The sequence below is a fragment of the Petaurus breviceps genome, unplaced genomic scaffold (assembly GCF_028583685.1).
Source record: "Petaurus breviceps papuanus isolate PSGF00001 unplaced genomic scaffold, PetGlider_PUasm1.0 174, whole genome shotgun sequence".
Classification (NCBI taxonomy): Eukaryota; Metazoa; Chordata; class Mammalia; order Diprotodontia; family Petauridae; genus Petaurus; species Petaurus breviceps.
Window position 1 is genome coordinate 69,747,173 of NW_027185761.1, and position 25,845 is coordinate 69,773,017.

At 45.4% G+C, this 25,845-nt stretch overlaps 1 protein-coding gene across 3 annotated transcripts in view; it reads right to left on the bottom strand.

Annotated features, from left to right (window-relative positions):
- The window catches only part of VPS41 (VPS41 subunit of HOPS complex), a 178,528-nt gene that overhangs the window by 95,887 nt on the left and 56,796 nt on the right, over nucleotides 1-25,845 (bottom strand). For all 3 annotated transcript variants that reach the window (XM_069084387.1, XM_069084386.1, XM_069084388.1), the window contains one exon: nucleotides 2,891-2,965. In XM_069084387.1, coding sequence (XP_068940488.1) covers nucleotides 2,891-2,965 — 75 coding nt within the window. The remainder of the gene's footprint in view (nucleotides 1-2,890; nucleotides 2,966-25,845) is intronic.

The following is a 25,845-nucleotide window of genomic DNA, read 5'->3' on the forward strand; positions in this document are numbered from 1 at the left end:
TCATTATCTGTGCTGATGATTCTGCCTATCCTGCCCCAACCTCTCTGCTGACCTCTGGTCTCACATCTCCAATGGCCTTTCAAACAATGTGACCTGGATGTCCAATAGACGTCTTAAACTAAACATGCCCAAAACTGACCTCCTCTTTACTCCCTCTTTCTAACTGTCCTATGATCATCAAAGGCACCACCCTCCTTCCAGTCCCTCAGGCTCACCGCCTAGGAGTCTTCCTGGATTTCTCACTCTCTCTCACCACCACTCCCTCCTCCATATGCCAAGACCTGGTTCACCTTCCCAACATCTCTTCAATGTGCCCTCTCCTCTGACACTGTTACCGTTCTGGTTCAGAACCTCATCACCTCATGCCCGGTTCATTGCACCAGCTTGTGGGAGGTGTGCCTGCCACAGGTCTCTCCCCACTCCCATCCCTCAGTCACCAAGGTGATTTTCCTCAAGTGCAGGTCTGAACATGTTGCCCCCCCCCCCCCCCCCATCTGATAAACCTCCAGTGACTCCTTACTGCCCCCAGGGTCAGACATAAAATCCTTTTGTGTTCATCCCCACCCCCAGTCTTCTTACACCTCCTGCCTCCCCCCTCCACACACTCGGAGACCCAAGGACCCTGCCTCCTGGCTATTTCTCCATGTCCTGAGCCTGGCCATTTCCTCTGACAGGCTGCCCTCTGTGCCTGGAACACTCTCCCTCCTCATGCCTCCTCCTGGCTTCCTTCAAATCCCCACTGAAATCTCACCTTCTATACGAAGCCTTCCTGATGCCCTTGATTCTGGTGCTTTCCTTCTGTGGATTATCTCCCATTTATCTTAGAAACAGCCTTACTGCACACCGCTGGCTGCTTCTTGTTTCCCCATTAGAATGTGAACTCTGGTGAGCAGGGATTGCCTTTGATCATTCTCTGCATCCCTCACACTTAGCCTGATGCCTGGCATGCACATGGTGCTTCATAAATGCTTACCAAGACTCTTTCTACACCTCCCCTTAAAGTGGCAGCGACAGAAGCAGGTTAGATGAGCCAAAGGGAGCTGGACCCTGACAGGTGCTGGGCCTCCAGAGGCCAGGTTCTTTCCTCTCTCCTGTGCCCTCATCCTGGGTTACAGCATGTTCTGCTCCTCTACACAGCCACACTCACAGCCCAGCTCTCTGTGTGTGAGGAACAGAGAGGAACACTGGCCCACGGTGCCACTGACGAGGGCAGGGAGCTGCTGTGAGCAGCTCAGAAAGACTTCCAGAAACCAGTGCCAGGAGAAGTCAGCCGAGCTGGCTGGCCGCTGGAGGACAGAAACAACAAAGCAATGTGAAGGCGGCAGCACAAGAAGGGCACGTCTGGGCCCGAGAGGAGAGGTGGAGGGCCACAGGTGTGGAATGCGACACGTGGCACCAGGCCTTCTTGGGATGGGGCTCCGTTCTATGGTCTTCCCTCTATTTAAACACCCTCAATGAACAGGGATGGCTGTCCAACCCAGATGGGCTCAATGGAGGCAGTGAAGGAAACACTAAGGGATCAATAACATTTTGTTTATATAACATTATATCAATAACAGAAAACTAAACATCTTGGAGGTGGGTATCAGTCACTCTTCATCTGAGATTTGTAGTCTTGCCAAGGAGCAGCTGTTTCAGCACAATAAAGGAAGCCCACTCCCTGGAGAAAAAGGCAAATGGCTTTTCTCCCCCCACAAAGAGATGAGTGCAAAAAATGCTTAAACAGTTTGGCCGATCCTCCTCAATGACGAGATGTGCTGACTCCTTCCTCATCTTGCTTTGACATCTGTGCTCACCTTCAAGCTTCAAAACGCACTGTGGAACCTGACCACACTTTGGGGAAGGCATGAGGCTTCCCATTATGGTTTCAAAAGCCTTTCTGAGAGACAAGAGTAAATGGTATTGCCACCGAAAAGAAGGAAGTCATTCTCTGTTGGTGACAGAATAAATGTCCTCTATTTTATCTATGCATCAATAAGGCCAATATTGTTTTTAATTTACTCACTTTTAATGGGGGCCCTGGATTAGGATCACTTCAAAAACAGACAACAAATTAGTTAAACTTGGCTTCTCCTGGGCAAGTAACATAGCTGTGGTTCAGATGGGACTCTTAAAGCCTTCTCAGAATGTTATTTTAAACAAGTAACTTAAATACATGGCACATTAGAATTTTATCATTGCAAACCCACACTGGAAAAGACTTCCATCAACTTAAAAACAAAAAAGACATTCTTCTAAGTGGAAGAATCCATCACCTCTACCACTAGCTGTCAGCCGGCCCACTGCAGAGAGGCCCTGATAACTGTTAGTTACAGCCAGCACCAGTGATCTATGGCCTCCCATGTCGAGGACGTCGCTGCCAGTTTTTTAGAAAACTGTACATACATTGATTTTACATTTATTTAATGTGGCCATCGTAAGACACTTTATTCTTCTGATAAACTATGACTGCTTATCAAAAGATTCTATAATTCAAGAGAAACATTCATAACTTGTGGGTGAAAATGAAAGCCACCAGTCCACAGAAACCACGCCACAAAATCCAATTTCGTGGATTTATGGTAGAAAGGCGCTGAACTCCTGCTGTCTGGCCACAACAGCAGACCAGTCCTGGAAGTCTAGCTGGCACAGAGGTAATGATTAAAGAGACTTGCCCCTTGCCAGAGCTGCTTGGAAGCTGAATACCAGTTACATTAGTGACATCTGTGTGCTGTAATTACTTTGCCTAAAGCACATTTGTGCAAAACATATTTGACTTTATTTATGAACAACAGGAAGCAAGTCCGGTGCTCAAACACAGTCCATGCAGTCCATGCAGGTCTCCACCTCCCGGCTTCTCCCATCCCTGGCGCTGCAATGGCTGCCAGAACGGCCTCTAACACCCATGTACCTTGCCATCCTCTGAGCACACGCCCATGTGTTCTCCACTTTCATCCAGGCTAATCTGATTTATCTTCACAGGGCTCTACAAAAAGAAAACATCAACTTTAGGAAAAGGTGCATCTGTGATCAGTTACCCTGCCTCTTCGCAAGATTTAGGAAATAAAAACTATCTAGTACCTTGCCAGCATGAGTTCAGAAAAAATGAAAAAAATAAAAAAGGTCCTTTTACATCAAAAGTAAAACAGAGCTTTGTTAGCTAACATCTTCCAAACCCAGAATCTGGACATTTCCACTAGTTTTCTATTTAAAAGGACAATCTGTCTTTCCCTTTTGAAATTGATTCCCCTACACACAATACTCTGCTCTCACAAACAAAAATCTTCATTTTTAAAGAAATCTTCTGAAAAATATTAAGTGGAAAAGTCTTGTGTTCCAGTTTGTTTCCTGATCATTCAAACAGCTTTTCTCTCAAATCTCGTTCTAACTTTTTTTTATTTATAGCTAACATTAAGGTAGCCATCAAAAGCATTTAAAGTAGAAATAGACTTCTTCCTATAAATAACCCAATACTGTTTTTAGAAAGTACTTAAGTTTCAGGGTCTAAATGCTTTTACTACCTTTGTTTTCTCCCCCTTTAAAATACTACTGAAACTGTAAATCATTGAGAACACGAAGCATGTGGCTTCTTCCGACTGTCCTACCCCCTAGCTATGCATAAAGGGAGGTGTGAAGGCACTCAGAGAAGACGATTCTCCTGCCTGCCGGCCCCTCGTGCCAGCCACTGTAGGCCAACTCATCCTGAAGGAGGCACACCAGAAAAGGAAATGATGGATGTGGTCATGCTCTCATTGCCCAGATCGACTGCTCAGATTTTCTTTTAAACTTTCTGAAGCATTTGTCATATTCTGCTTTAAGAAAACATCTCCAAATAGGAAAATCTGAATGTATTCAATGGAAGTTTGGGGAGGTTTTTTGCTTGTTTTTTTGGGGGGGCGGGGGATAGAAGGGGAGGGAGGAGCAGTATTCCACACTTAGGACTTCATTGGTGGAGGGACCTTCTGGTGAAGAAACTTTCTTTTTATTTAGAGTCTGAGAAGGACGACACTCAGGCACTCTGGGTCAGGGGGACTTAGACCCAGGTGTCTCTGACTCCAGGGTATACTGTCTCTCAACTGACAAATTGGGAACTCATTGTTTACACTCATCTTTTAGCTTTGCTTGGTTGTTATATCTTTCTTTTTCATTTTTCGACTTTACTCAACAGCACGATTTCTTGAAATGGCAAATTTGAGCCCATTTAACTGCTAACTCAAAGGCAATCCCATGGGGTCCCAATTTTTGCCACCAATAAGGCCTAATAACAAGTAAAATGCAACCCTGCAGATCAATCTGAAAAAAAGAAATCCTGGCTACAAACTTAACTGGAATGAGAATCAAGCAAAGGAAGCAAAGGCCAGAGAAATAACCAATGTCCAACTCAGAAACTAACAAAAATCCAGATGCTATGGAAGAAAATGGTTAACTCCTATGAAAAGGTATACCCACAATATATGGGCATTTAAAAAATATCTACAACAGTTAAATAGACCTAAAATAAACCATGCAACCCCAGAGAATAATTCTTAAAAGACCTTAATTGAGATAATTAATCCTGTATCAGTAAAAGCAGCAGGATACAAAGTAAATCCACAAAATCACTAGCATTTTTGGGTAGCAATATTAAAATCCAGGAGAAAATAAGAGAAAGAGAAGTCCTGTTCAAATTGCTACAAGATGCACAGTATCTGGGAGTTAATCTACCAAGGAACTCTAAACATAAAAAATAATTTCAAAATAGTTTTTAGCAGAAATTAGGAATGGACCAAAACTATATGACATATGCCAAAGAAAGGCTGAAATAGATACATACCCTGCATATAAAATCATACAATTAAAAAAAATTAGTATCTTCATAATTAAGGTTGGGAGAGAATTCTTAATGAAATAAAGGGCAGAAAGAATCAGAAGATAAAATAGATACTTTTAATTACATTAAGTTGAAAAGCTTTTGAACTAACAAAATTAATGGAACTAGGCTAAGAAGTTAGATTGAGAAAAAAATCTCCATCACATATCTCTATAAAGGTTTGATATTCAAGACATACAGGAAATTATGAACTGGTCTAACCATTCTAGAGGACAATTTGAAACTATGCCCAAACAGCAATAAAAGTGAGCATATATTTTGACCCAGCAACAGTATTCTAGGTCTGTGTCCCAAAAAGATCAAAGAAAAAGGAAAAGGACCCATATAAAAAAAATATTTAGAAGCATCTTTTTTGTGTGTATGTGTGGTGATTAAGAATTGAAAAATGAGGGAATGCCCATCAGGGAATGGCTGAACAAGCTGTGGTATATGAGTGTGATGGAATACAACTGTGTTATAAGAAATGATGAGTAGGATAGTTTCAGAAAAACCTGAGAGAACTTACATGAACTGATACAAAGTGAAGTAAGCATAGTCAAGAGAACACTGTGCACATTAACAGCAATATTGTAACAATGAACAACCATAAAAGACTTAGCTACTGTGATCAAGACAATCATCCAAGACCATTCCAAAGAACCCCAATGAAAAATGCTATTTCCAGAGTGACTGTGTACTCAATGCAGCCTCTGAGGCTAAGATACAACAAAGTGCGGACTGAGTCACTCTTACTTGTGCTGATTTTGTCCTAACAATTAAATGGAGGCCCTCCATCAGCTAGCAACATGCCACCCGTACATGGAAGTCACAGCAAACAGAGAATTTGTGAATGCTATGGATAAGCTCACTTACCTTGGCTATGTACTTTCCAGGGCTGCACACACAGATGATGAAGCAGTAGACTGCCTAACAAATACCAGGTCTACACAGTTGTTATGCTGACCTCACCACTGTCTGCCTGTGAAACCTGCACAGTACAGCAGTGCCATGCCAGGAAACTGAATCATTTCCATTTGAACTGTCTTGGGAAGATTCCAAAGCTCACCTGGCAAGATAAGGTTCACTGACACTGAGGTCCTTTCTTGAGCTGAACTGCCAAGGATTCAAACATTACAGAGAGCCCAACTCCAGTGGGCTGGCCATATCATACAAAGACCAAACACAGGCTTGTCTACAAGGCTATTTTATGGGGAGCTCACATAAGGCAGGCATTCACATAGAGGTCAAAAGAAGCACTCTCAAGGTCTCCCTGAAGAACTTTGAATCAATTGTGACATACGGGAGGCACTGGCACAGGCCTGCCCGGCATGGTGTGCTCACACCAGAGAAAGGGCTGTGCTCCATGAGCAAAGCAGAATTGCAGCAGCTCAAAAGAAAAATGCACAAATGTGGGGCCATCTCCACTCCAAAGGTTCACATGGGCTCTCTGTATCCTACCTGTGCTAGAGCGTTCCGAGCTCATACTGGTCTGATCAGTCACAGATGGACACACTCTATCTGGATCCCAACACAGTGATGTCATTTGGGTCCTCTTGGAAAACAAAGTTACAACAGCCAACCTTTAGAGAGAGAACTGATGAACTCTGAGGATAGACTGAAGGATAATTTTTTCACTTTCTTTAGTTTTCTTAATATTTTTTCAACATGGCTGATATAGAAATATGCTTTGTATGATTTCACATGAATGAATGATATATTTCTTTCCTTCTCAATAGGTGGGGGAGGAAGTGAGGGGAGGAAGAGTATTTAGACCTCAAATTTTTTCAGAAAAATGAATGTTAAAAATAAATAATACTTTAAAAAAGAGACACAGGGAACAATGAAAATATTTACCTCTAAGAACCACTCCCCAATGGGTAAATGGAAAAAGAATATGGACAACAGGCTCTCAAAAGAAGATCTGAAACTCCCCCAAATCACAAGCACTCTAGAACACTCCTAAGAAGGCAAAGCAAAATAACTTTGAGGCTTCACGTAACACCCAGCAAACTGACAAGGAAGACGAAAGATGAAATGGTTAAGAGGTCACTGAACACAGACCCTGACACATGACGAAGTGATTAATAGATGTTTACTGAATGAGAGAGACAGCAGAGACAGAGAAAGAGAACCAGTGAATTTTTGCAAAAACAAATTCTGAAAAGCCATTTAGAATTAGGTTAAGAAACTGTCTTCGTGACAGAGTTCCATTATGAAATGTAGCCGCTAAAAAGGTCAACAACAGAAAGGGTCTAGACAAGCATGTAGGGCAGTCAGTGAAAACTAACGCAGTTGAGAAATCCAGTGTTTTGTGAAAGGAACAGCATGGTTAGAATCACTGAAACACACTATGAGGGAAGGAGTAAGATTTAAGAAGCCCGGAAAAGTAGGAAGGGGACAGGTTATGAAGGGTCTTAGGAGACAAAGAGGATTTCATATTTAAAGGAGGAATTAATAAGAAGCTACTAGAGTTTATCAAGGAGGGGAATGACATAGTCAGACCTTCACTTCAGGAAGGGAATGGACTGAAGTGAAGGAAGTTTGTGGAAGGGAGACCAACCAAGAGGTGGGAGGCAATGCTAGGATAGATGTCAGGAAGCCAGAATGAGCAAGACAAGAGACTGGGAATGGAGTGGGAGTGGCAGTGAAGCATCAAGGATGACGCCCAAGCATCAAGGTTGGGTAACTGGGGGGGTTACCCTTGACTTCAATAGAAAAAAACAGGGGAGGGGAGATCTTGGGGGTGGGGAGCAGGGGGAGATAATGAATTATGTTTGGGGCATGTTGAATTTAAGGTGCCTGTGCACCTTATTATGTAGCTGGAGATGCAAAGAGAGGGATCAGGGCTAGATAAGTAAACCTGAGACTGATCATCAAAGAGATTATCACTGAATTCATGGGACCTAATGAGATCACAAAGCAAAATACAGTTAAAACAGCAGTCAGTTCTACTATAACATGTTTCAACACAGTGCATCCGGTGCACAAAGTGAGGAGCTGCTGAAAGGGAATGGATCCCAATTCTGAATTCTTATCTGTGCAGTGCCTGCAATATTGCCCTAAATGACCACACGGCTATGATGACAGCAAACCCAACAACTGCCTGTACAACACCAAGCAAGGCCAGTGGGCCATTTACATCATCTTCGTCCCTGCTTAATTGCATTACCACTGTAATGAGCTCAATATTTCTGAAGAGAAAAGCAGCCTTGTGGTACTATCACATTACTAAAGTATATGTTTATCTTCTAGATAGAAACATCATTTGGATAATCTCTATAACAGAATACTATCCAATTCTTCAGTTTACTCTTAAGGTCTTTCTAGAATCAATGCAGGAAGGCCCAAGGGAAATAAATGGATTTCTAAATCAGGTGGAAAAGCTTTACAAAATTTCAAAGAATTAGGAAAATGGAACATTTTCTTTTCATCACTCCATTCTTCACAGAGCTACCCAGGTAAGTCTCTTAAGATGCTGGACTAAGCCACTTACTCTTCCACTCCAAAACCTCCCATGTCTCCCCTCTCCCCATGGAACAGCCCAAAGACTCCTGGAGTAGCATTTAAGATCTACCACCATCAGAGTCAACCTAACTTTCCAGCCTCCCATTATTAGCAGTTCACAAAATCAGTACAAGAGATTAATAGGCAAGGCACAATGGAAAAAGTATTGTCTGATTTTTAAACAGTTTACACTTCTAAAGGCTTTGGGATCAAGGCATTTAATCATCAGGCAGCTAGGTATCATAGTGGATGGTGATGGACTTGGAGTAAGAAAGACCTGAGTTCCAATCTGGCCTTGGACACTTAAAGAGTGGTGTGACCCTATGCCAGTCACTTGACCTCTTTGGTCCTCAGCCTCAATATCCTCACCAATCAAAATAAACAGGCTGGACTCAGTGGTCTGACAGTGGAGTGATCTGCTGCCTCCCCACACATGCAGTGGCCATCTCCAGCCTCTGGAATGAGCTCCATCCTTCCATCCCCTCTCTATCGTTCCAACTCAGATAGGATGTCATCTCCTTTGGGAAGTCTCCAGATGAAAATGTTTTCTTATATCTCCCTTGCTTTCATCACCCATAAGCCACTTCAAGTCTAGGACTAGGCCATTTTTTATGTTCGGATCTGTACTCTAATGCCCTGCAGAGAGCGGCTACTCAATAAGTGTTTGTTAAATCAATGAATGGTGATTGGCAGAACACCCTTAACAGAGAATTCCTTGATCTGAATGACCTTATGCTTCCATACTCCAAGCCTCTCTGATTCAGAGATCCGGGCGCTCCCTGAAGCAACCTCTTCCAGATCAGCACTGGGTCTTGGGAAAGCTTGAGCACAGAAACGCCCACCTAGGATCCCTCCACTGGAAAGGACCCCAAAAGGACAAAGAGAACAAGCAGCTTTTCAATTCCATTTGCTTAAATGAACCCAGAATAGGAGTTCTACAGCGTATCACAATAAATGCAACTCCCTTACCCGCCAAACCCCTATCAGATCTAAGAATAAGTAGCAAAAGGGGACCAGTCTGTTTCTTCTCCTTCTATTTCCCAGGTGCACCTTCCGAGAAGGATTGTATCTGACCAAAACTGTAGGCACCTACCGGGGACCAGAGGTAAAGCATCTATTGAATCACAAACGACATAATTAAATAACTGAAAATTAAATGTCTAGAGATTTTACTTGAGCATAGGCTTCTACCATTTTGTTTTTAAAACTCGTGAAAATTATCAGTAGACAAGTCACGGCCTTACTGCCTGCTGACAGCATAGTCTTGGCTATCTTTGTGTAGAACTTGACCATTCAACATCCTAAAAATGCTTGCGTGTGCCAATGTTCCCCGCCATTATTTACTTATTCTGCTCTTGGTCGTTTCTCCATCAAATGCTATGGAAGAATAACAGGATCATTTATTTAAAACAGGGCGTCTTCAACTTTTTCCACTTGCAGCCCCTTCAGGGCTTCTGAAACTGTGGGTCGAAATCCTGTGATGTGCTGATAAAAAAACCTGAAACGGAAATGAAAAAAAAAAAAAACCACCCTGAAGACCACAGCCATTCTGATCTCCTTAGTCAATACTACGTCAATTTGGCTGCCATGAACTTTGTGTAAGAAAAAGCGAGCAAAGCCAAGATTTCAATATGACGACTGTTAATGGTGCATGCTATGGTTTTATCGGTCTGGCATCCAGGAAAGGTTTTCCAAGTAAATGGGGAACAAACACCTCACATCTATCTGCCATCTTTATTTCCTGTCCGGGAAAAGGAAGGTGCTGGATATCAACAAACTTGGAGAAAACTCTCCGTGTGCACACTGAGGTTTTGTCTGCAACCCCCAAATCCTCACATCTCATCCTAAACCTCTCCACTGTGAAGCAGACTTCAAGGAAATATGCTTATGTCAACCATCCCTTTGTAGTCAACCAACTAGGCCAAATGGGCTCCCATGAGGACAATGCCAACTATGAGGACACGTACAAGTGAAACGATTAATCTGACACAATCAGAATTTCATAAAGAAAACAGAGTCGCAGAAGGTGGAGGAGGTGTGCCAGAGGGGTGGCGGCAGCAGCGGGGGCAGAGAAAAATGGCCTCAGCTGAATTTTCCATTAGCTACAATTTTATTTCTGATGGAGACATGTTTGGAATTCTGGACAATATAAGTAAGTTTGACTGTTCAAAAATCAATAATGTCAAGCTGACACCATAGAACACACAAAAAATGTTCCTTTAATGGGGAAAAAAAAAAGAATTTTAGAGGAAGGGAAAAATGCTCGTGTGCACCTTCTGCACGCAGGCCCACTACGGGTTACCTCAAAACCTTCCATTGGAGAGAAAGGTAAAACAGCCAACAAACAAATACACCTCATGTGATAATCAATTACCTAATGCAAAATGCCTGAAATAAATACACTTAGTATGGATTATGTCAGCTCTTCAATTAGGAATAAATTCACGGTCATTCAGAAAGCTGCTTTTAATTGTGTTCTTTGTGGCAAGCCCTTCTCCCTTGACACCACTCATCATCCCACCTTAGCCTATCAGTCCCCCAACAGTGAACCTCAGAAATCAATCTGCTAATGTATAATTTGTAAAGCTCCTCTGACTAACAAATGGATAATTGATTCTTTTACAAATGCTGCATCCCCATGGATATGTGGGGTGGAATGAATGAGAAACAGAAGCCTGGATTTCACTTCCATTCTCCCAGAGATCCAATATTTGAAAGCTGAAAATTCAAACATTCTAATAGCTGCCTTTGTGACTTCACGCCTATTAGTCACAGTTAGCGGACAAGCGACACGTACATTACAAGTGTGAGGATTGGGCTTCCGCTCTGGCCTACTTAGGGCAAGCTCCCGCTACTTCCAGGGGCCCCCATTGAAAAAACCGCCTCCAAGGAGACCGAAGTGTCACCTCGCTTTTAGGAAAAGCTTTCAGAAGTCACTCAATATTAAAAGCAAAATCTGAGCTGTCAAATTTTTAAACTTTAGTGTCTGCTACACCCTCCAAAAACATTTTAAATGGCTAGTGTCAATGAACATTATGGTCCTTTCATTCTGAAAACTAAAAGTACACACTCCACACTGTGGGACTCCTCCCAGACCAGAAGGCATCCCTGTATCTCCTGCCAAATCTGGGTCGAATTTCCATAATCTGGGAAATGTTTATCAAGAGGTCTTGATATGGGGTTAAGGATTAGGAAGCAAAGAGAAGAGAAACTTAAGTCATCTTTTTTAAGTAAGGAAAAGGAAAAGACGAAATGTCTTTTAAAATGTGAGCTCCCTGAGAATGGGGTCCATGTTTTATTCTTTCCAAAGACTTTCAGCATAAAACTTAATGATACAAAATAGATGAAGGGCAATTCCCTTAGCAAGAATTTCCCATAAAAATAACAATGATAAATATATTTTGTGGGTGTTTCCATCACAGGAAGTAGCTGAGGTCTGAAATCACCAGGTCGGCAACAGGTATGCAGTAAACATTAAGGGAGGAAATCTGGAAAATCCAAGAGGAAAAGATAAAAATGGATATTCTCCAAGCACAGAGGAAAAGTCTCAAAGAATGAAATTGTAGATTTTAAAAAAATGTTAAAGGAAGTATTTCAGAAATTGAGGGTTCCGGGATAAAAATGTGTATACATGAGTGCATACACACACATCCATATGCGCACGCACACACATCCACACACGTGTGCACATACATCCACATGCACACACATCCACATGCGCGCACACACATCCACAAGCACACACACATCCACATGCACACACACATCCACAAGCACACACACATCCACACACACACAATCTCATACAGGAAGAGAGAAATGATGCTGACGCAGCACAGGCTAAAACCTGACTCTGAATTCCCAAGACTACAGCCCTCCTGCACACCCAGCTACCCAGACAGTCACTGTTGATTGAATCAGCCCCAGCTCGTGTGTCCAGGCCAGAGGGCAGCCTGCCCTTTGCAGGGATCTCTCTAGAAGGATGACGGTGATGATGCTGGTGGTGGTGCCAATGCTGTCCTGAGAGTTATGACCACTGTCCCATTTTTTTCTCAGTACTGTGGGAGGCAGGTTATTACTAGCCTCATTTTACAGCTGAAGAAACAGACTAAGAAGTTGAGTGACTTGGCCAGGGTCACGCTGCTAGTAAGTGTCTGAGGTGGGATCTAAAGCCAGGTCTGCCTGACTCCAGGCCCTGTGCTCTGTGTGCATGGCGGTGCCACCAGCCACCATCATGGCCCTCTGGCTAGGAGGTCAGCAGTGCTCTTCTCACTAGAATTGCTCTGGTTTCCTCACCTGTCCTCCGTAAAGCTCCCCTCCGATGACTCATCATGGCTGGCCAACAGGGCACAAGCTCTGCTGGGCTCTGCCAGGCCACTGAGGATTTGGGCGTGGCCCCAGGAGCAGCCTGCATCTGTGTTTGGAAAGCAGTGCTGCTACCAGAGAGAACACCGGAAGCAGACTCCCCTGGCGAGGAGGGAGGGGGACATTAACTGGTGACACCAAGAACAATTTTAAAGTGGCCTCAGGCCAGGGAGGCCCCGATGGGCCTCTGCAGTGACAGAGGCCACTAAGAATCACACTAGTGATAAAAAGTCACAACAGGTTGGGGAGAGGCCCTCTGCCCAGAAGACCCGATGGCCCAGTGACCAAAGGGCTGTGCGGCTGGAGCAGCTGAGGCTGACGATGGCAGCAGAAGCCAGGAGGAGATGCAGCTGCTGGGAGGCCTTCTCGGTTCTGGTTGGAGATGCCGAGAGAGGGGCCCGAGGAGATCTGGTCAGCACACGTTACTCTAGTACCAAAGACCAGGCAGAAGGTGAGGGCAGCATCAGCACCAAGAGGTCAAGGGGAAGAGAAATCCCTAGGAAGCACCTGGCAAGACCCCCCCAGATCACTGCAGCTCCATGACTGTAAGGAAACACATGGGAAAGGACGGCTCAGGAAGAAGGAAGGAGAGCGCGCAAAGACTTGTGGAGCACAAGGAAGGAAGGAAGCTTCACAGCCTGAGATCAAAAAGAGAAAGAAAGAGCTGGGAGTGGGCACTGGCTGTGGGCAGCGAGCCGGCTTCCCAACGGTGAGCTGCTCTCCTGCTGACCAACCTGGCCCATCTCTGTAGGACCAACAGCCCCCTGGAGATGCTCTTGGGCTGTCATCACAGGATGCCATGGATCCAAGCCAAGAGGCGATGAACAGAAAGATGAGGGAGTGGCAAGACGGCAACTAGAGGTGCTGACTGTGGGAGGAAACACAGAGCAGATACTTTTCTCACCTGCGTTATTTTATAATTGAGTGCTGCGGCGTTTAAAAAGTTTAAGAGAAATAATTTCTAGGTAATTCGTCACTTTATTAATAATGCCAGCGCTTTAATAACAGAGATCTCCTGGCAGGGGGCTCACAGTTCAGATGCCTTTGGAACATGGGCATTCCTGAGGGGGGCCAACAGTGAGAGAATGAGTATCACCAGGAGAAGCGCCTCCCTCCCAGGAGGGGCCCAGAGAAGGATATCACGGCACAGGCACATTGGGTCTTACTCTACACACAGTCCTCCCCCACTTTCCGCCACCTTGGGCAACCTAATCACAGAATCTGTCCCCACTCAAACAGGAGAACACAGTGGGCTTCCCCACCTTAAAGATGGGTAGGGTCTGACCAAGGCTGAGGACAGTTAATTCAATCTCATTATTGTCCACAAGAGAATGAACTCTGGATCTGGATTTATTGATAAAATAAATCATTTTATCAATCACTTATCAATAATCATTCTTCTCCGTGCCTACGGTTTTAGGTGACGGTGGCTGCTATCCAAATATCCAGTAACAACAGTGCTGCCCCCTGCACACAGCCGGTGCTGACCTGCAGCCTTTAAAATCAGTGCTTTTCTGGACGCCCTCATCTTTGGTCAGTTGGTCAATGAGCATTTACCAAGTGCCTGCTGAAATGCCGGGCACCACAGACACAGGTGGAAAGGCAGCCCCTGCCTGCAAGAAGCTTCCATCTTAATGGGGGTAAACACCTGGAGAGGAGTGAGGCCCGGTTGGCCTGGCCGCCCTCCAGAAACGAAGGTCCAGTCAGAGGGATTCTGCAGTGTGTGAATATCAGGGGTGGAGCAAGCTTCACCACCACATGAACAAGCTGATTAATTAACTAATCAAGTGATTAATCCTCTGTGAAAGAAGCAAAGAATATAAGGTGCTGAGACACCAGGCCCTAAAATCATCAGAGACTCTGTCCTTTTACAGGCAATGACAAGGACAGAGACTGGCGGTCAAGGACTGACAGCAGCACTTCCCAATAAGCACCTGTGGTAACTGCAAGACCAAAGCCAACAACACAGAACAGAGCTGACCCTGCCAGCCAAGCTGCTGACTTGGCAGGTTCTGACACCAGGCCCTTGGCTCAACCACTAGACCATCCGCCCCTGGGGGCTCTCTACCCACTGGACCATCAGCCCCTGGGGGCTCTCTGCTCCACAGTCTTCTCCATCCTGCTGCCCTCTTCTAGTGCCTCCACTCCCTTAGGGGAAAGACTCAGACTGACCGATTCCTCTCCTTGCTATGCTTGAACACCCAATACTGTCTCTTATCACTCATGAGATTGTAAGCTCTACCTTTCTTCTGGCTTGTATTTGTATCCGAGAACTCAGCACAGTGGCTCCACACTCAAAAAATGTCTCTTGCCTTGCCTTGTTGCCAACTCACAAGAACAAATGTATAATTTTCAGTTATGGTTTTGTAAAATGTCACCAAAAATGTGACAAGAGTCATATGAACACAATGGCAATGTTCAGACCAAATGGATGCACTGTGGATCCATCCTTAGAAAGAGCTGATCTGTACATCTGGCTTCTCCGAGGGCTCCCCTAATCCAATCACCTCTCAACACTAACCCATAGCTCTTAGAACAAAAAGGGACCTTGGTAACTTATGCTCACAGTCAATAAGATGCAGCCTTAAAGGGGGCTTGTATTGGATTTCTCCCGATACATATAATAACTGCAACCATAGCATTTATTAAGGATCTACTATGGACCCAACATTGAGGCCCCACCCTCGGGGAGCTCAGCCTAATGGAGCCACAAGGACATGTACACAGGATGCCCACCCAAGGCTGGCATGAGTCTTCAGCCTTCCATCTTTGATCCTGGGCTTGAACTTGTACTGTCAAATGTTTTATCTTAAAAGACAAAGGCTTTGCTTTGGATTTCACTTAAATACTCAACAAATGCCTTAATTCTGAACAGTCTGGGCAAAAACATCGCTGCTGCCAGCTGTCTCATCAGGCGGAGGCAGGGCTCCCACAGCGGAACACAGGACATGAGAGGCGTAGGCAAGTTAAAGTCTGATGGAAAGAACACTCTGGGAAGCAGCAGCAGACCTGCTTCTTGAGAGGCCATCCTCCTAAATCCTCTCGATGCTGCTACAGATTGTTGGGATTCAGAAGCCACACTCCTCTCTGGTAAGTGCCCCTGGAACTTTGAGGAAGGCTGCCTAGGGCTCTGCTCCTTCTGAGCTCCCACTATCCAGCTGCTGTCAATGCCATGTCACGATGGGGCCTGACTGGAGTACAAGGCCAGACATGAGCTCAGAGAGTGGGCACAAGGGACCCCCTAACCAGCTGTGGGTAGGGAGAGGAGAACGAAAGAGGTAAGAAGAGGTTAGGAGCTCTTTCCCAGTATCATATCACAGCAGCCCTATCTCAGGAGAATGTACACAGGCCAGATCCAGACCCAAACCTGCCCCACATAGAAAGAGCATAAAGGCAGGAGAGCAGAGCGCCAGTGCAGACTCAAGTGAGGCCCCAAGTTCCGCATCTAAAGGAGAATGTGAGCTTGCTACAGGTATGACTCGTAATACAAAGTGCTGATAAATGGGCTTAGAAACAGTGCCTAAGGGAGTGAGAGGTTCTATTTCCTCTAGAGTCCACACTGATACAGCAATAAAGACGGAGGGAAGAGAAGGCACCCCCTCCATCCGTGCCCAGGGCAGACAATCCGAATCAATGGAACAGAATCATGGAGAGCTGGAGCCCGTGTATCGTGCCCACAAATACCGAGTTTTTTCCTAGTATGTGCCAGGCACCACAAAGCTGAATGGCAGACCTTACTGTCTGGCTGAGAAGATGACAGATACAGAAATGACCACAAGAAGCAGTGGCCTGTGCCAGAAGACGCTGAAAGTGGAGAATGATTTCCACTGCACCTTCCATGATGGGAGCCTTTCCTTAGGAAGGCTGATCATTGTGACACACGGCTCTCAAGAAAGGGCTCTTTCCACCCTCGGACACCAGTCTGACCAGGCTCTGTCCCCCACGAGAAGCAGGGCATCTCTTTGTTTCTGTCCTTCTATGTCAGCACCCAGCACAGTACCAGGCTCGGCATGCAGGTGAAGTGACTTTCTCCAGCAGCATCTGGCAGTCCACAAGGCAGGACAAAAAAAGAGATGGTGTGGGCAATGAAATGCTAGGACTCGGCAGGGAGGGAGAAACTATGGAAGCAGAGGGTAGGAAGCAGAAGTAGGCCTGGGCTCACCCCCAGGGTTAAAAATGTGAAGAGAGTAAAGTCAGGTGAGAGCAGGGAAGAGAGACTGGGAGAGAGAGGACAGAGGGACAGGAAATTACGGCAAGCACAAAGGACAGGGTCAAGGGCCAGAAGAGATGGGCAATTCTGAGTTCCAGAACGTGGCAGAAGATATGGCCACACTTGAGGGTCGCTGAGGAGAGAAGACAGAGGTAACCAGAGGAAGGCCATGAGTGTGAGGACAGGGGCCACTTCAAAGAGAAGGTCTGAGGCCAGGACTCAATTCTTTGAGAAAAGAGGGAGAATGGCATGGAGCTTGGAAGAGGACAATGCAGACTCTGGGTGGGTATAGCGTGAGCCTCAAAGCAGGAGAAGAGGTGAGTGCTGAAGACAGAGGCTTCCTCTCAAAGTGGCATGGAGAGCAGCGGGGAAGTCCGAGCCAGAACAAATGGTTACTGGTGCTCACCATGTGCCAGGCATTGTTTTGAGCACTGGACTGGGCCCCCCCACACACACACACGTGCACACATGCATACACTCCCACACCACACACATGCACACATTCACACACGCACTTACACACATGCACACATGCATACTCCCACACACCACACCACATGTACACACACGCATGCGCACACACTCCCACACACATGCATACACACATACACTTACACACATGCACACACATATAAACTCACACATACACACACAGGCATTAAGCAGTCCCTGGCCTCAGGGAGCTCCCAACCTAAAGGAGAAGCTGCAAAGCAATCTGGGGGAGGGAGAGTCTGCAGCTGGGGTGGTGTCCAGGGGTTATATCTTCCTCTGTGACCCCATGGTACACACTGTCCCTGGGGCTTTCTCGTCAAAGACACTGGAGTGCTTTGCTATTTCCTTCTCCAGCTGATCCAGGCAAAGGGAGGTTAAATGACTTGGCCAACATCACACAGCTAGTGAGTGTCTGAGGTCACATTTGAACTCAGGTCTTTCTGAGTGCCCAGTGCTCTACGCGCTGAGTCGTCCAGCTGCCCTGTCCCCAAGTACAACCACACTAATTGTCAAGAAGTCAGATATTCTAAGAGTGCCAAGATACTTACTACATCACTCAAAATAGAAATTTAAGAAAAATCCCTGCCAAAAGAGACTATAGTTTTCCAAGAGAAGACAGTAGTCACTGACTCGCAGGATTAAGCCTAAGACCCATTTTACAGAAGCCTAACACTTCCTCTAGAGACTTTATACGCACTTCTGGAAAGCTGACCTCTGCTAAAGGTGCAGCATGGCTACGATTAGTACACAAGTGTTTGCAAACATGAGCTCTTCTACAAATCTACAGCCCTGCTAAAGCAGGAGATGGCCAGATACAACCCACAGTACCTACGCCAAGTGTTCCAGCTCCCATGTACTAACAAGACTTTCTACACTGACGGTGTATCATTTAACCACTGAAGTGAGGGAAGGCAGCCTTCCAGGTCACTACCTTTCCTCACCTGACCCGCTGGTCCATGTGGTATGGATGCTTCTACAGGTCTCTCACCTATAAACAAAACAACATATAGACTCAAGGGGGAGAAAAGTGAGAGGCAATTAGAAATCCGGTCTTGGACCCCAGCCCAGCCACTTACTTACGGTGAGATTTTGAGCAAACCATGGGACACCCACATGGCCCCCAGCTGCCTCATTTGTAAAATGAAAGGCTTGGATTAGAAAATCTCTCAGGTTGCTACTAGATCCAAACCTACCACTTTATCAACCTTCCAACCATGAGAGCTGTCCAAAACTGGACCAAGATGTCCACAACGAGGTGAGTTCTCTCTCTGAGAGTGTTCAGTCAGATACACAGTACTGAGCATTCATGAATAAGGCAGGGGGATGACCAAATGGCCTCTCAGCTCCTAGGACTCACCTTTATCAGGAGAGTTGGCAGAGGTGATTCTTCCCTTTATTCTTTCCCATTCATTTGATATGTCTCTTGTCACTCAAAAGCATCGAGCCCTAATGTGGAAAACTGATTGTGGCAGTGCGTGAGATCTTTGGACATGTCAATCTCAGGCAGGTATCACAGGCTTTAACACACAGAATGAGGAAACGGTGCCACCCTGACAATGTCAGAGGATCCACGTCGTGCTTCCTGCCTCATGATGATGTCAATGGCACACTTATGGCAATATTTGCTCCCTGCTGATAAGGAAGTCACAATCGAGCATCACTGTGGAATAGACGTCTTTGCTGGGAGACAGACTCTTTCTGATTCTGCTCACAGGGCTCTCGTGAGTCGCCTTAACACCTGAATGTTATCCTGCTCCCACTGTGACAGGGCCCAAAGTGTGGAGCTGCCTTCCAGGGGGCCAGGATCATGGGATATCTGGGCTGATCAAAAGAGACAGAGAAGTCCTTATGTAGAGAATAACCTCCCTAGATCACTGGAAAGGAAGGGACCCTAAGAATCAACCTGCCTGCTCACTCCTCTGTGCACAAGGACCTCTAACTTCCCTAAAATAACACTTCTGTTTGGGGAAACAAAACACTATCATTTTGAAAAGCCATCGGAGAAGTCAGTCTCACAGCCCTAATTTCCAAAAGTTCTTCCTTGCGCCCAAATCCAGCATCCACTTCAAAAGGACTGTCTGCACCTTCCATTATCTTCTCCAGGGAGATGTAATAAATTCCAAAGTTCAAAATGTTCGGATATTGAAGAGTTAATGGAAACAGCAGCCTCGTTCACACAAAGCCCTAAAATGGCTGATATGTAAAAGAACCACCAGTTTGGGCCACACGCATGGAACACAAGAGGTCTGAGATGCTTTTTAAAGGTATACAAATCAAACGTTACATTATCATGTTTCTCTTCTGAAGACGATCTCTAGGGCTGTCATCATTATTACAATATTCTGCAATGACAAAAATGCAGACCCTGGCCTACAGCAGACCTTCTAAATGTGACCTGACCCGGCCATTCGCCTCTCCATCTGTCATCTGCAGCCAGCGCCTGCAGAGGCTGCTTCCTGGCCATGAGCTGCTCCACAGCCCCCTCACGGCAGGGCCCTGGCCTCTCTCACATCATCGTTGTACGTGTTCTTGACACCCGCAGGATGGCGGAGGCTGGGGAAGCGTAAGACACATGAGAGGAAGAAGCCTGGGGCCAGAAAGGCCAAGGCACTGAGCGTCTCTGGGTCCTGTGGGGAAGGAATGGGCTCAGAGAGTGGCTTGGCAGGCCAAGGGAACCTTCTGTAAGTTGTGGTGAAGAAGGAAAGCTGAATCCAAGCTTGGAGGCCTCAGAGAGCCCTGCAGCTCGGGGATCCTCATCACAAACACTACCAGACTTCTGAAAGGGCGAGAACACCTCTCAGGAGACAATCAGGATGCAGAGAGTGACGGACGCACTCACGCTCCCTCTGGCCAAACATCAGCTCATGTCTGTACAGGAGAGAGTGGCCAACTCTTCCCCCACAACACAGAGGCAGCACCTCCCCACCAAGAAGGCACAGTTCTCTCAAGCTGCCGAGGGGCTGACGTCAGGAGTGCAGGGGCGCCCGGCCCCACTGTCACACTGCTGTCACTGGTCCCCACACCAGACATGTGAGCTGCCAGACAGTCTTATGCACCTACTGTGCGCTGAGCACACAAAGGCAAAGCTGCCCTTGGGGGCCTTACATGCTTATGAATATCCACAGGACACAGACATCACCTAGCTGTGCTGAGCTGAGCATGGCACTTCACCTCTGCCTCAGTTTCCCCAAATGGAAAACAGGGATAATAAGAGAACCCACCTCGCAGGGTTGTTGTGAGGATCACATGACACGGCTGTAAAGGGGCTAACATAGAGCCTGGCATGCAGTGAGTGCTTAATAAATGCCTCCCCTCCGCCCACCCCCATGCCCTAAATGAATACCAGGTAGTTTGGGGAGGAAGTGCCCAAGCAGCTAGGAGTGGCAGGTGGCCAAGGGAGCCATCGTCATGGGGTTAAATCCAAGGGGGCTGAAGGAAATGACTGAGAAGAGATCGCGTTTGTGGGTCTGGGAAGGCAGAGGGGCCACAAGCTGGCCGGTCAGCAGCCTGTGCAGAGGGCCGTGAGGACGGCACTGTGACTGGACAGACACTTAGAACACAGCTGTGCACCGGCTTCAAACACAAACTTATGACACACAAATGTTGGCGAGATTTTCAATGCTTGTTCCTGCCGCACGAGGAGGAAGTGGGGACAATGGGGACAAAGAAAATGGACACTTGAAGGTACGCTGGACGAGGCATCCAAGTGGGAGCCTGGGTTAAAATCCTGCCTCTGCTAATCACTCCCTATGTGGCTCTGCATCAGCCACTTAACCCTGGCGGGGCTCGGCTTCTCTGGGTCAAAAACTAGGCCTGGGCACGGTTCTGAAAACTCACCCACAGAGTGCTGACCTCCCCTTTCCCTGCCTTACTCTGTCTCCAAGAAATTCACAACATTTTTGGTTATTTGCAAACGAAGGGCCAAAAATACCAAAATATCTGTTTCTTGAAAAGGAACTGTGTTGTGTAACCTATATCAAATTGCTTGCTATCTCAGGGAAGGGAAAGGGGAGGGGAGGGAAGGAGAGAATCTGGAACTGAAAATCTTTACAAAATGAATGTTAAAAATTGTTTCCACATGTAATTGGCCTGGGGGGGGGGGGAAACTTCGTCCCTCTTCTGAACAGTTTCACACAACAAATGTAAATAATGAATTTTTGGAAAGACCATGACAGTGGGTGCATGTGTGTACACATGGGTGTGGTGTGTGGTATATGTGTGCGTGTGTGTGTACGTGTGTGTGTGCGTGTGTGTGTGTGTGTGTGTGTGTGTGTGTGTGTACTTAAGACAACTAGAGGAAACAAACCCCCAAACCTGAAAGTATTAGAAATAGGAAGAGAAAGAACAAAGCCCTAAAAGCACACAGGGCGCAGTGTCCCACTTCCTGGCTGCTCATTTACCTCGGTGCTCCCTGCTCCCCCCCAAAAGCCACACACTCACGCTCGTGGCCTCCCACAGGAACCCAGCACTTTAGCCTAGACTCTAAATACCATCTCAATGAGTCCAGTTTCCTCATTTCCCAGCTCTGAGAGATCATGAAGGCATAAGACCTGGAAATGGACAGAAACAGCAGAAGCCCAAAGGACAGAGCGCAGAATTTAACATATGCCCACATCTGGCACTGCCAGAGGAGGGATAAGCAACGCTGCCAGACTCAGAACAACACTGACGACAATGATGACATCCGAGTTGCCGTAAAAAAAGGCTGAATTATGTTCAGCATATTGCTTTTTAAAAGTGGGAAATTGTTTAAGATATTTGAAAATCATTTCTAAAAAAATTTGTTATCTACTTTGTCGTCCTGGGAAAGGGCTGGCTGCACACCGCTGCAGTCTTCACCCCCTGAGGGCCTGGTGAGGGAGGCCAGGACTGGGCTGACAGACACTCAAGGAACCAACATAAAAGAATGCGAAGGGAAGAAGGAAAAAGAAGCTCCCAGAGAGCAAAGACTTCTCTCAACTCTGAGTTCACTCCCTCCTAAATCACAGTCACACTCGGATGTGTCTTCTACACAGTCGGTACATAATAAATGTTGGTCAGCATTTGTGACAAAGGGAACCACTTCCCAAGGCTTCTTCTGGAATGGTGATTAGACTCATCTAGTGTACAGACATAGCTGAGGAGGAGGGCTTCCAAAGGCTGTTTGTGGGGAACAGAAGAGGGAACAATTTGTGATCCCCCAACACTGCAGTGAATAAATGACAGGTTTATAAAACGTTCTCCTTACCTTGGAAACCTCATACTGGCCTGAGGATGAACCTTGGGACCCAAAAGCTACACCAGCACCACAGCACATGCTAGGTTCTAACAGGTTGTGGAAGCAGGCTTCAAGGAAGGGCCTTATGGACTTCCTGCCACTCAAGAACCAGCCTCAATTAAGAGACGTTCATCCCCAGAAGATGAGGCACAAGGGAATAGGGTTTTGTTTTCTTTAAAATTTGGCCACAGGCAGTTTATGAAATAGTCTCGTATGCCCAGTGTGCATCTGTGAGGGGAACAGGAGCTGTGGTGAAATCATGGCTCTCTTAAAGTATGAGTGAAATAAAGTGAGTGTTTACTGATGCCCACGACGTCTGTGAGACCCCCACTCTCAGCGACCTCACCATCGAGAAGCTTCAGTGAAATGTGGGAATATTACAAACGAACTAACCAGACAAGCTGTTGAGTGACAAGAACCAACGAGAAGTTGAAGGCGGCGAGTGCCATGGGCCAGAACCCTGAGAACAGATAAATCGGTGGCATTAGCGCCATCTGGAAGGCTTCTACAGAAATGGGATGTGGCCCGAGTGAACCCGAAAGGTTGGCCAGTGTCTGATTAGGCAGAGAGCAGTGGAGAGGCATTCTAAGGGGGGAAAGTAAAGAATTGAGAGGAGGAACAAGGCAAGGTCTAGGTGATGGTGGGGAGACTGGCACGGAAGCCCAGCAGAGCTCTTGGAGTGAAGGAATGAGGAAAAAGCCTGGAAGAGGGCTGGCACAATTGAGGAGAATCCTTAAACCAGCACTAAGGATTTTACATTTTATCTTTCAAGCAATGGGAAAGGATTTAACAGGGAAGTGACATGAGAAAAGAGTTGTTTTAGGAAAAATAATCTAGTAACTAAATAAAAGTAGTCTTGTGGTGTTGGATGGATAAAGGAGAAAGAGAAGGGGAGGTGTTGGGAAAAGTACAAAGCAGGAAGACCAAGCTAGGACACTGCTGAAATAGCTCAGGCATGAATTAGATGCAAACTGACAGAAATCTTAATTTTCTATGAAAATATAAGCGTCATTTAATTTCATCTCTTACAACCCATATCAAATATAAAAGCAGGCAGAAATCTCATGTCTGGAACAGACAGAAATCTTAGGACCAACCTACTTTTAGGGCCTGCTTTGCCCTCCTGAGATATTAATTTCAATAGCTGAGTATTGATCTTAATAAACTCCCCAAATACCCTTGGGTTTTGTTTGGGGGTTTGTTTTTTCGTGATGCCTTTTCTTTTGTTGCATTCTATATCCTGAATCTTATCTATCAGCCCCTATTTTACCATGCATGGTCCCCACCAGCCTCACCTTGAAGGTCCTCTGCACCAATACCAGTAAGCAATGACTATTTCAACCCAAGAAGCTTCCTCTGTTCACCCTCAGGCACTTGAGGGAGACCAACCTCAAGGTTACTTTAACCAACTCTCCCAATTTAATTTGAAAACTGGTCAAAGTAGGCTATCAAATGAAATTATTTGAATTTATAAGTTTAAAGAGAAAGAAATAACTTAAGTACACAATCCTCTCAATTTAAAAGCCATGTTGTTTTTTTTTTCCAGGAATGTGAAACTATCTCTAAGCTTAGAATTAAGTATTTAGAAAAAAAACACTGGTTATCAAGGCAACATAAACTGATTTCTGTTCAGCAACTTGGATGGTTTCATAATTGAATTGAAACAACATAATTGTTTAACTTTTTCATTGGCTGATTTTAGGTCAAGTAGTAATTAATTTTATAAAAACTTTCTAAATTAAGTTTAAATTAGCTTAAAGTTATGATATAAAAGTATTTTCATATCCAAATATCCAAACATATATGGCCAGAGTATCTTAATTAACTCATATATATAATGCTTATTCTTTTAATGCTATCAAAATGAGGACACTGAGGTTCAAAATACTACATCATATTCTAACTACTTGTATCTAGTATCAGAACAGATCGGCCCTGATCTAAAACACTAGCTCCCTGTCTTGGCCCTTCCTTCCCCCATCCTGCCTCTAGAATTACAAGGGCAACCTCAGTAGATCTAATCTCAGTGGTCTTATGTCCTAAGCTATAAGGTCATTGTCACTCAGGCGGATCTCCAGTTAAGCAATCTAGTGGCATTTTTAGATGTAGAAAGAAGGCTGCTTCAAAGACATGATTCTGCCACTTACAAGGCTATATGGGGCAGCTATGTAGTGCAATGAATAGAGCACTGGACCTGAAGACAGAAAGCCCTCAGAACTGAAGTTCAAATCTGGCCTCAGACATTCAGCACCCATGGGACCTTGAGCAAGACACCTCACCTCTGTGCCTCAGTTTCCTCAAGAGCACAATGGGGATGATCACAGCGCTTACCTCCCAGGGTTGCTGTGAGGATCAAATGAACTGATATTTGTAAAGCCCTTAGCACAGTACTTGGTACATAGCAGATGCATAATAACAATATTAATAATAATAATAATAATAATCTGTGCCTTGTACCGATCAGGTTGGCAAACTTCACAACTACAGCATTTTCTACATCGTAACGGAGCAAAATCATGTGATTGCCAATTCTCATTCTGCCAAATAGGAAACCCTCACTCAACTAGCAGCACATAGGCTTGACCGAAGTTACAATAAAACGACAACAGGAACTCATGCGCCTCATGAAATCAGTGGCTTCCTTTGGCCTCCATTTCTTTCTGGTACCAGCACCAACTGAAAATAAATGAAAAAAAAGAGATCCACAACCAAGAAACCAAGGCCTGCCCTGGCATCTTTGCTATCTGCCCTACAGCTTCCCCCCACTGGAACGGCTGTCCTCTGGCCAGGGTACTGAAATCCTTGGAAGTCAGACCATGTTCTTCCCCTTAGTGACGATGGAGTTATACTAATCAACATCAGCAAAAACCTATACATCACTGGTGGATGGGACTGGAAAAGGAATATTAGAATTTATTTCTTAAGTGTAATCAATGGTGCATTTCTCCCACTTAGATTTATAAATCTCTAACAGAGAAGCATTTAAGTATGAAAAACAAACAGGTTTTTTTTTGGGGGGGGAGGGCTTTTTATTTTTATTTTTCCAGATATGACAACAATGAGGCAAAAGATTGGAAATCAACAATGGGGAATGATGAAAAGAGGGACACATCTTTCTAATACATGGTTGTTGCTGGGGCTATGAATTGGTACAACCATTTTGGAAAGCACTGTGGAACTGTTTAAAGA